Source organism: Petromyzon marinus, chromosome 64 (assembly GCF_048934315.1).
Source record: "Petromyzon marinus isolate PM22_M1 ecotype Great Lakes invasive population chromosome 64, UKy_Petmar_22M1.pri1.0, whole genome shotgun sequence".
Lineage (NCBI taxonomy): Eukaryota > Metazoa > Chordata > Hyperoartia > Petromyzontiformes > Petromyzontidae > Petromyzon > Petromyzon marinus.
Window position 1 is genome coordinate 596,456 of NC_133730.1, and position 11,757 is coordinate 608,212.

General features: G+C 47.9%; 1 protein-coding gene across 5 annotated transcripts; it reads right to left on the reverse strand.

The window, feature by feature from the left end:
* Positions 1-549: 549 nt before the first annotated feature.
* HMGXB4 (HMG-box containing 4) lies at positions 550-11,406 on the reverse strand. 5 transcript variants are annotated; one of them, XM_076054059.1, is made up of 10 exons: positions 10,716-11,406; positions 8,431-8,579; positions 7,487-7,758; positions 6,439-7,069; positions 4,855-4,930; positions 4,138-4,325; positions 3,463-3,574; positions 2,933-3,075; positions 2,590-2,712; positions 550-1,833 (listed from the first exon to the last, which is right to left on the reverse strand). In XM_076054059.1, exons 1-10 carry the CDS (start codon positions 10,981-10,983, stop codon positions 1,789-1,791), a joined length of 2,007 nt encoding a protein of 668 aa, XP_075910174.1. In that variant the 5' UTR covers positions 10,984-11,406; the 3' UTR covers positions 550-1,788. The 5 variants fall into 5 exon arrangements, with proteins under 5 accessions (XP_075910174.1, XP_075910176.1, XP_075910173.1 ...); XM_076054061.1 differs by having other exon boundaries at positions 4,855-4,933; positions 7,487-7,692; positions 10,716-11,405; XM_076054058.1 differs by having other exon boundaries at positions 4,855-4,933; positions 10,716-11,403.
* Between the last annotated feature and the right edge of the window lie 351 nt (positions 11,407-11,757).

Below are 11,757 nucleotides of genomic sequence, written 5' to 3' on the forward strand. Positions count from 1 at the left end.
CTGATATAGAGAAATGCAGAGCTTGGGCAATTGCTGGTGCGAGCTCACTGCCTGGCTACTGGATTTCCAGCATATCTGCGGTTCCTCAGCGATTGTGAGATGCGTGAACGACGACGCTTTATACAACTAAACGTTCATATTTTTTGGTTCTTTCGGTAAAAGTCACGTAGTTAGAAATAAAGTAAAACAAATCACGACGTTTCGATCGCAACACAAGCGGTCATCATCAGGTCATTTCTACCTACGTGACTTTACCGAAAGAACCAGAGTATGGATTAGAACTAGACTTAATTATTTGATATCCAACTAACTTCAAACGGTTATCACATACGTCACTGTTACTGGCCCCTTAAAAAAATGGAACCACGAATGTTAAGCTACCTCGTGTGGTACCGACAAGTGAAACACGTGGTCTGGGCTCATGGACTACTGCCACGAGTGGGGCATGCGCCACTGGTAGGAGACTGCGCTAATAAACCGTGCGAACAAATGCATATTCAAGCACAAAATACATTCGCAGAGTACACAAAAGGTGCAAGAGCCAACATCTTTATATTAAATTGTTGCAAAATATTTATTACAAATGTTTTTCGTTTTGTGTTATCAACATTCTTTAAAACTCCGGACACATTATAAAAAGGTGACATATAGAACATGTGTGACTATGGACAATGTGATATCATGCAAGCTAAAAATGCTTCAAAGGTTAAACTTTTAAATTGACCTTTAAGCATCTCTCATATGACATTGTAAGTTAAATGTTTATTGTACACTTTTGTCTGAAGTTAAATTCAACAGCGATCTAGGAATATTCCACAAATAACACTAAATACGTAAAATGATGTTTGATTACAAGACTTCCTTACACAATGGAAAACACTGAAAATTAACATGCTATGATAGCATATGTGTATCTTACAATTCTATAGCGCACGGTTCACTGAATAGATGATGGGCATGTAAAGTCGGGGATATTTTTTATGCAGTATAAGCAATTTAGTTAAGTTTTGCCTGCAAAACAGATTATGGATCAAAATTAAATCGATACATTTGCAGAGATTGAAGTGTCCACAGCTTTTCTGTTGATTTGCTAAGGGTTTCCCACCTTCGATTAGCATGGTTGGCTACGTACGTTGCGAAAGAAATTCAACATAGGTACATAATGTACCATCTAAGTTTTTCATCGTGGTCATTCGCCACTATGGTAGAGGAAAATTATGGAGGGGGAAGACCTAAATACGGGTGAAAGGCATGAGTGGTGAGGAGGCATTGGAGATAAGGGCGAAGTCTTAGGCAGCCATACAGCAGCGCACACGCGGCGGGGTCAGAGGGCCATTGTCAACAAGCCATGGACCTATTGGCCCCCACAGGCTGGAAAGAGATGATTATGTGGCTTTGAGTGGCAGGTGCTCTCCAGATGGTGATCGAGAGATGAGATTGAGTTGATTCTGAGTGAAGTGTACGTTCCCGCGGGATCATCCTGGGTCACGTCGTGCACGCAACGTGGAGCAGCGTGACCGAGGGCCTCGCATGCAGCCTGCAGATTGTGCTGCGTGAATTCCTCTCGTTGACAAATGATTTTATCCATGGCCCGACCCTCCTTCATTTACCACAGTTCAGTTTTAAACTTGTCAATGATTATCAAATATACAAGCAAATGCGAATAAAATGTTAAAAAACTAATAAGTCGGGAGTCCACATTTACCAGAACGTCTACATCAATGTACAAGTTATGCAAATTTCGCTTAAGCTTCTTCTTCTTGGGTAGCACTTGAAAGCACATCTCTCTTACAGTCCGGGCATCACATATGCAATGTTGTCCAGGGTATTGGCCTTTGAACACACACACACACACAAAGTCAAAAACATAAAAATTAAATGTAATGTAAAGTTGGACTATTGTAGCACGCGCTATAGAGCTTGGCTGTCCGAAAATTCGCAAAATATCGTTTCAATCACTCAGCGAATCGGACATCAACAAAATAGTTTGGAAACAAAAGACTAATCTCCGTTCCCACGTGTGCCGCAGGACTGGAGGTGCACACCCAAAAGCTGGACGGTGGGACACTTGAAAAGCAGACCTTCAGGGTCAGGTGGTGACTTAACGATAACTAAAGGATTTAACTTGAAACTACATCAAGCATCTTCATAGGTTTTTTCGGTAAAGTCACGTAGAGTGAGAATAAAATAATAAAATAAAACAATAAAATTCTAACGACGTTTCGGCCACATCACAAGTGGCCTTCTTCAGGTGAAAGGAACAACCTGTCGGGACGAACATTGTTCGTTTGTAGCTCTGTCGTCCCGACAGGTTGTTCCTTTCACCTGAAGAAGGCCACTTGTGTTGTGGCCGAAACGTCGTTAGAATTTTACTGTTTTATTTTATTATTTTATTCTCATTCTACGTGACTTTACCGAAAGAACCAAAGAAGATGAATCCTTGCAGTCACGAAAGCTTTAAATCGAAATTTACATCAAGCATCTTCGGGAGAAGAGATCCAAGGAATGCACAATACAGTCCAGCAAGCAAGGACGTGCTGGGCCATCAATGCTGTCTGAGTGGAGCGTGCAGCCGCCGCCGCCACTCACCAACACAAGCCTGGAGCAGCCGTTGATCTCGTCCACCTGAGCGGTGAGGCAGGCGAGGGGGCCCAGTGCGCACAGCAGCGAGTCCAGCATCACAGACAGGCCGCCCGACACGGCCACCATGCCCTGCAACCGAGCCGAGCGAACGTTAGCGGGCCGAACAAATGCATTGGTGGCTCCTCTCGGGTCGGATCGTGGAAGGTATGATTGTCAATTAGGGATATGTATCCTCCAGCACCTGACAGGCAAACAAATCACGTTGGCACGTAGGAAAAACGTGCCAATTAATTGTTTTCCAGCAAACCACTGATGGCTCAAGCCAAGGGGAATGCTGTAGCGCGAGCACCTCGGTTTCCTGTAGGCGGTGCCCAATGAGACTCAGAGACTCTCCCAGCAGCTGCAGGTGAGCGGCCACGTCCACGGCCTCCATGTCTAGCGCCCGTGGCTTGGGGGAGCCCGACAGCCCCTTCTTGTGCGAGCCCCCCGACGCTGCGGGAACGCACGGACGGCAGGTGTCATCATCGCCGTCGTCATCATCCTCAACAGCATCGTCATTATCAGCAGCATCATCAGCAGCAGGATCATTATCATCATCATCATCGCATTCATCATGAAACTCAAGAAATCTTGCCCCGGCACGGCGTCTCACGCTTCTGTTCTTTGGCGAGCAGCAGCGGTCTTAGTGGCCATCGTGACGCTTGACGACGTTCGTCCACTCAGTGAATACCGAGCGTAAATAACAACTACTGCGTTTACAGAATGAACAATAAAAACGCAGGTTTTCTTTCAGTAGCCAGTACTATGACACACATTTGTTTTGGCGTTAGGCCGCGTTGCAGTCGGTATGTCAGAATTAACCCTGCAGCTGGTCAACACCTTTAGGTCGGGGCAGGTCAGGCTCCAAGAGGTCGCCGCCCTTTCTCCGCACCGTCGTGGCCTCGGCCTTGTTCTGCTTGTGTTGCAAGTACTGCTGCTTCTGTTTCCAGACCTAGTCAGAGCACACACCACGAACATCAGCAACATTAAACACGAACAAACAAAATGGTGCCCCCGTAGCCAGAACAGACTTGGGGCAAGTGCTGTTAGCGAGCGCCTATAAAGGCCGGCATGGCACACAAAGGGGGTGGGTGGCCAGCACCACTTCTGGCTGCCTTTATATCCCCAGTGGTGTTTACACATTAAACCAGGAACTCATTTAAGGCAGAGTCGACCTAGGGGAGGCCCAGGACTGGTTTAGATATTCGTTCCCGGTGTCTTTAAGAGGTTTCATTGATGAACTGGATGTAAATTTTAAAATTAATGAAGTATGCAATCTTGATTTGAAGCTTTCGTGACTGCAGGAATCCATACTCTTTGGTTCTTTCGGTAAAGTCACGTAGGTATAAAATAAAATATTTTTTTATTTTAAATTAATGAAGAACCAAAGAGTAAGTAAGTATGCAGTATATCTAAATTTGTTTTTTTTCCCAACAACACAATGCAACACGATATGGATTTAGTGACCACATCTGAAAGAGGCAGCGAGCCATGGGCAGAGGAGAAGAGGTAGACCTTCAGCCTGGATTTGAGGAGCGGCAGGGAGCTGACAGCACGGGTGGCTGGGGGAAGGGAGTTCCAGACGGTGGGGGCAGCAGAGCAGAATGAGCGAGCTGGCTCAGCTGACTCGCTCCTTACCAGCTTCTCCTTCTCCGGTAGACGCTTCCACACATCGCCCAATTTTTTACTTATTTCTCCAAAATCTGCAACGAATAAAGTATATGCGCCATTTGCACGATGCTTTATCATCGACGATAACACAATCCCAGTCTCCCCTAGATTGTACACACGTAACTTTCATGAACATAAAACATCAGTAGAAATGGTTGCTACTATTAATGGTTGAGTTTTACATAGTGGCGTCGTTCATGCAGATTTTAACTCTCACAATAGCCGAGGTACAGACAAGCTGGATGGCAGCAGCCAGGTGGTGAGCCGGCACTACCAACAATTGTCCAAGCTCTACAGTCCTCTATACATTAAGATGTATATATTAATCTGTATTTAAAGAGCGCCTTTCACATCACGAGGTTTAAGGCTCTTTGCACAAGTTAAGTTAAAACGTTTACGAAAACAAATGTAGAAAAATAATAAAATGCATTTAGAAAAGAAGCGCAAATTAAATAATAAAACAATCCTAAGATGCCAGAATGAATTACGAATTCTGAGGACAAGCGATTCTGAGGACAAGCGAGTGTTGTAAAGTGTTACAGAGAAATGTTGAAGACTCACCCATGCCGGGGCTCTCCGCGATGATGACGTGTCGATACTCCTTACTCCACAGGTGATATGCGGTGACAGCTTTCTTCTTCTGACCACATGGCACAAACATTTGCAGTGTGAGACTCGGGCTTTATTATTTCAGGTGCTGAGGCCCCATCGAGCCAAGCAGCTCTGTTATGAGGATGAGTACAGCCCAAGACTATCGGCAGTGGCCTCAGTCACTTGACATCGTAGGGTAAAGGGAATGTGCACACTATAAAAAGCAAAAAAAACATTGTCCACGAAACCTATGCCAAAACCCAACCCTGCAATCACTTTCCCATTGCTGGCGGAAGAGCCTCTAATAGGGGGAGTTTTAAAGAGCAACCTCCAGAGGGGATTTTGGCCTACTCTTCCACACTGGCCAGAAGTCTTGGCCCACACATTACCTGCCAACCGACAAACTGCGATGAACCCATTTATACTGCTGCTGGGTGGACAAAAGTGGTGTAGTGGGATTTAAGAAAGGTACACCATTATTTTGACTGTTCACCGGAAGGCCAAATCGAACCGGCAACCCCTTGATTGCAAGTCATTACACTAGACTTGGGTAATATATTAAATACAATTTCAGATGTAGCCACTTAGCTTGGGAGTCAGGGCTACATTAGTAGGTTTTTTGCACCGTATTGGTGGTGCATACATATATATACACACACATATTAACACACATACACAAGACGTATGACCAAATCACACAGAATGCACAATTCTCCTGTCAGATCTCAGAAGCTAAGCAGGTTTGAGGCTGGAAAGTGCATAAATGGGTGATCTCTGTGCACCACAGGTGTTACAGGCTGCGGGGGCTACATAATGGGCATAACAAGGCAGTGCATCAAATTAAATTATTGTACTGTACTCCTATGCTCCCACTTTTATGCTTCCCGCGTTAACCAACCCACACAGACCAGCGTACTTTAGTATGGCCAAATAACCCCCATGACGCACACAATGGGGGGGGAGGCCCTCATCCAGCAGTGGATTGACAAACGAGCCAAATGTATACATGTATATATGCACAGCAAACATATCATCCAAGTGTGAATCGCAGAGCCCGAATCATAACTACCCACATTCGTAATTAACACTGCTTTGTGACAGGAGAATATACAATAGGCTGACATTTCATGCAATGGCCCTTATAGGCTATTATAAAAAGGCGCTAATGATGAACGGGGCATGCTTTTATTTATTTATTATTTCTGCTTGTAAAAGTACCGCCACCCTAACTTTTTCAATGCGAATCTTCGAGTCGTTCATTAATTTATTCTCGGCAGACAAAACCCACCGAGGACAAACCACCACGGCGGTGCCGTGAGCACACGTTTCCACTTCATATTTCAATCCGGCGGCAAATTAAAAAATACACGCGCACACCACAGGCCCCATTAGTGACCTCTGCGGCACAAAGGCTGGTGCATAAAAAGCTTAGCGATTTTTTCTCACCTTTAAAAAAAAAAGCAATTTTCTTGGATATAATAAAATAATCATGCCGTGGTCGATGCGCGCGCGTGCACGCGCACACAGACAAAAACGCTAAAAATACCCCGGCACCTTTTCAGGCTTTTCATCCTTCTCCTTGTCCGCCTCCCTTTTCTTCCTCTTGTCGGCCTTGCCGTCACTGTGAAGGATGGGAGGGGGCGGCTGCGGGATCGCATAGGGGCTGCCGATGCCCGGCACGCCGCTCATTTTGCCGCCAAACACCCCGACTCCTTCTGCTCCTACTCCGTCGCCCAGCATCCCGCGGAGTGGCAGGGACGCCGCGGCCGCCGGCGACACCATTGCCACAACCGCCGCCGCCGCCTGGCACTCGGGAAGCGCCCCCACGGCGTGCTTCCTGTGCTTCTTGTGCTTCTTCTGCTTGCCCTTGTCCTTCTTCTTCTTGCTCTTCTTCACCTTCTTCTTCTTGCGCACCTCTGGGCGGTAGTAAGTGCTGAGGAAGTCGCCCGTGATGAGGCCCTCCTCCTCCGACGTGCCCGTCACTTCGCCCGCCTCCAGGCCCGACAGCTCGAAGTCCGACAGGCTCTCGGCAGGCCCGTCCACCCCGAGGCCGACCACCGCCACCGCCGCTGCCACTCCACCTCCTCCTCCGCCCACACCGACGACGCTGGCGCCCAGCATGCCAGGGTCGCCAACGCCGTCAGAGTCATCTGAGTCCGAGTCGCCGCTCTCGCTCATGTTGACCCTGGGGAGAAAAACTTTAATTTTTTTGTAAAATGTTTTTTTTCTCAAAATGTTATCTCGATTGTGCCTATGACCAATTGCCCAGAATTTACCTGATTTCATCAACCAGGCTCAAAAAAGCATTAAGTCTGGCTACTTGTATGATGGGAGACTGCCTGGGAAAACCAGGTGTTCTAGGCTCGTGCTGCGAGTTGGACAGGAGATGGCAAGAGAGCAATGGATTCTTAATTCCATACAACCGAGTGATGAGGTGGTCAGGTGGCTCAGAGGGCAGAGAAACGAGCCGGCACCACTGAGATCCTGGAGCATGGGCTGCGAGTTTAATCGGCACGTGGCAGCAGAGTAACGGACTCTCTGGTCTACATTGCCGGGCGAGTCGACACACGCGGTGACACGTGACGGCGGTGTGCCCGCTCACCTGCTGTCGGAGTACACCGAAGTCTCTGAGCTTTCGCTGACGCGTGCCAGCATCGCCGCGCTGCCCTTGCGCATCCTCACATAGTCTTCCTCCCCGATCTCGCCAGGCTCGAACCGGCTGGGCGGACGCCGCATCGCCGCCTTCTTGGCCGGCACCATCATCCCGTACGAGACCATGGTGCCCTCCTCCTCCGTGGAGGACTTGTCCTTGGGCGAGAGGATGAGCTTGAGCTTCAGCCCGTCTCCATCGCGAGACGAGATGCCTTCCGAAGACTACAACGACAAAGATCCCCCCCCTATAGCCTTAACAGACTGTTAGCGAATAGCACCTATGAAGTCCGGTAGGGCACTCGGGAGATTGGCCAGCATCACGACCGGCCGCCTTTGTCTCCCCAATGGTGATGATTATGCATCACATCAGGTACTCATTTGAGGCTAAGTCGATCTAGGGAAGGCCCACAACCGATTCAGATCATCGTCATCGGTGTTCGCCGTGAGCGGGAATCAAATTCTGGTCACCAGGTTCGTAACGCAGCGTGCTAACCACGACACGACCGCTCTTTACTCCGAAGACTGAAAACACACACACACAGAGAACATGCAGGGTCACTCTAATCTAATGTAGTTCAGATTCTTTCAGAAGGCTATGAAAGTGCATACATGCAATAACTAACGTCAGTGCGAGCCACTTCACATCATAGCCAACACAGTCCAGGCACATCATGTCGTGTAGGCGTGCGAAAATTAGGGTTGTTAATGGACATCGATTATGATGGAGGGAAGGCTCGAAGATGCTCGGGGAAGGGGAAGACCGGATGTGAATGGAAGTCAAACTTCAAATACTGGACAGAATGCAAACCGTCTCAGTTTAAAGACACAGCGACAGACAGATATGTGTAGAGATACGACTGCGGTGGAGGAAACGGCCGAGAAGAAGAGGATTACCCGATGCCTCTTTTTCGAGGTCTTCCATGCCTCTGCAAAGGTCTCCTCTTCTTCCCGCAGGAAATCTTTGTAGGAGCGTTTCTTTTCTCGTTGGCTTCGACCAGAAGTCCGTCCCAGCTCCTCCACACCGCTCTCCCCGGCGCTCGAGTCTGTAAGATGGGAAACATGGTGCAATGTGTTATAATCGTAAACACAATTAGAACACGCACATATCACACGGATTTGACGCGTTGTCTGATCGAGAACTCGGAGGAATGTCCTTTACAATATAAGTCATAATTAGCCGTGGGTTAATCAGCCGTGGGTGAATCCACTACTGGATGAAGTCCTCCGCAAGCCACCGCCACCACCTCTAACGATCCCTTGATGTAAAAATCCACCTATGATGACCTGCAAGGTGGTTATCACTCCATCTCCTCGATAGACCTTTTCTGACACATTCCATTCCTTGGCTGCCACTGTTATTCTTCTTGGCCATCGACCATCGTACCTCCTAGCCATGACGTGTCCTGCCCAAGAACGCTTTATTTTATTCACAGTTTGAATGGTGTCATTGACGTGCGTTTGTTCTCCGACCAATTGTTTAATAAAAGTGTTTTCCAGGAATAACGTGAGTGGATATACCGTGCCCTACATGCTGTGCATAACAGCTTTTGTTTACTTGAGATGACCAGGTGGCTGAGGTCAGAATCGCTGAGCTGGCAACAGTTGAGACCCTGGGTTCGAATCCTGGTTCCAACCACCTACGATGAAACCGGGGCTCTCAGGGCGCGAGTGGATGGTCATTGAACTTGGTTCGAAACTTTGCCTCAAATCCAACCCCCCACCTTCCACTTCACGCCGCACTAACCAACGAGAAGTTTGGTCAAACAATCCCACGTCCCACGCGGCGTGGGGAGCAAGGCCGTAATTATAATATATATTGGGGGGGACACATCCCCCCCATTAATCAAATATGCTCAAAATGTCCCCCCCCCCAATATACTGCTATAAAAATATTTTTAAAATATATAATTGTGATGCTATGTAAATAAAAATAATAATTTGCTAAACCTTGGCCACAATATCTGGACTTGTCTTCATATAACAATGTATCAATTTCTGTTTATATGATTGTGGTTATGGTTGTACTTTATGGATCCCTAATCTCTGCCATTACATACAATGAAACAAGATACGGTAAAAAAAGAAACAGCAACGTAATACAATACACTATTAGACATCATTGTAAAAAAATAAAAAGTCCATCCCATGTGTTAGTGAATTTTTTAATATTTTAGGCAGGAAATTTGTTTTCAAATTTAGATTTTTTTTTCTGGGAGGGGGACCCCAGACCCCCTGGAAGATTTGGATCCCAGACCCCCTGGAAGATTTGGGCCCCAGGCCCCCCGGAAGATTTGGGCCCCAGACCCCCTGGAAGATTTGGGCCCCAGACCCCCTGGAAGATTTGGGCCCCAGACCCCCTGGAAGATTTGGGCCCCAGACCCCCTGGAAGATTTGGGCCCCAGACCCCCTGGAAGAATTGGGCCCCAGACCCCCTGGAAGATTTGGACCCCCCCCCCCCAATGTTGACTCCATGGCTACTGCCTTGGGGAGGCCTTCATCACACAGTGACTTTAAAACGGTTTATCGTCATTATAAATGACAGTGTTGATGGGTACGGCCTATTCATGATCAGTCGCAATAGCTTTCCAGAATTATAATTAAGACATCAATGATCATGTGTACAGACAGTAATCTTAATAGACATTCAAACTATACAAATGATACGTTGATAGCCTCTCTCGTTATAAATAATCGTGCTGAGAGACATCGCGCCTTATTATCGAACTGTAATTGATAAAGGTGCAGGCCTGCAATGTCTCCATCACACCACCGCTGACGGGAGGGTCTCCACCAGAGTGTTTGGCCTACTCTTCCACGATGACAAAGACGTCTTGGGAAGAGGTGGGGAGGAGGGAATGTCGACACTTTACCTCATCGTCGCACGCGACCTGTCGACTCTAGCGAACCCATCCTACGCTGGGGGTGGGTTTCAAGAAACTCGGACAGATGTTTCAGCTGCCGCGCCGGGAGGTGGAGTAGAAGAGTTCGTTAAAAGCATCTCCACACCGCCGCGGCAGCGAAAGCTTCGAATCTAATCTTGATTTGGTTCAATAATCGATTAATAACAAACGCTTCTTTTAGCACAGCGGATTAGCATACCGCTTTAGAAATTCTAGCGTGGATAGGCATAGCGCCTTGTAAAGTCTAGTGTGGATAAGCGCGCGCATTGTATACCATACCACTGATGGACATACCGTCCCGCTTTCTGCCGCCCTCGAACGCCATGCCTCTCCTGCGTCTCCCGAGCCCTCCGCTGGACCCCTGTAACTCCGCTGTATCCCGCCGTAACCCTCCTGGACCCCCCTGGATCCCCGTGGACCCCCCTGGACCCCCCTGGATCCCCGTGGACCCCCCTGGACCCTCCTGGATCCCGCGTCCGCGCCGAGACGGGGGTAGGCGCCAAGGAGGAGAGCGGAGCCTCGGCCCGGCCTCAGAGTCCGCGACCATTTGACGCTTTGCTCACCACGCGTTGTCTCCCGAGTGGATGACGGCCCAATGGAAGTGACGGCGGTCCTGGGCCTCCCCTAGGTCTACTCAGCCTTAAGAAAAACGAGTCCCTAGTGTAAACATGTTTTTTTTTATTTTTATTTGTTTACGGAAAGAACCAAGAATATGAATTCCTGCGGTCACTAAAGTTTAAAATCTAAATTGTTTGTGTTTCTCCCTTGTGATGGGACTTTGAAGGATGAACGTTGAGATTTCTAAGGGCACGGGGTGAGCAGTAAGGTCTGGATCGGTCTGTGATTGGGTAGGCACTGATAAGGGGTTTACAGGTTTGGATACTCTAACATCGTTCATCTAAATTTTGATTTAAAGCTTTCGTGACTGCAGTAATTCATATTCTTAGCTCTTTCGGTAAAGTCATGATGACCGTTTGTTATGGTCGAAACGTCGTGAGAATTTTTATTTTTTATATATATTTTATTGTTTCCCTTCAACGTGACTTCACCGAAAGAGCTAAGAATATCGTTCATCTAATTTATATTTTAAATATTTTAAGCGGGACGACCCCTGCCCATATCTGTGCCTCAACACAAAATAATAAACATGATTTGACACATCCCATCAGCCCAGTGTGTTTCCTCGTGGCCCCTGCAGTGGGGGGGGCAGCCTCGAGCTGCCCCTCGTGGAGGCCTTCCCACAACGGCGACGGGGGGCCGCACTTGCAGGGCCGCGCCTTCACCGTGGGCACGGAACCGCGGATTGACGTCGGGCGTTTGG

Coding starts and splice junctions, on each gene's coding strand:
- HMGXB4 (XM_076054058.1), bottom strand. CDS start 10,983: ATGGTCGCGGACTCTGAGGCCGGGCCGAGGCTCCGCTCTCCTCCTTGG. Junction 8,580..10,715: donor GGACGGTATGTCCATCAGTG/GTATGGTATACA, acceptor CCCATCTTACAG/ACTCGAGCGCCGGGGAGAGC. Junction 3,076..3,462: donor TGACCTGCCCCGACCTAAAG/GTGTTGACCAGC, acceptor GCGTTCCCGCAG/CGTCGGGGGGCTCGCACAAG.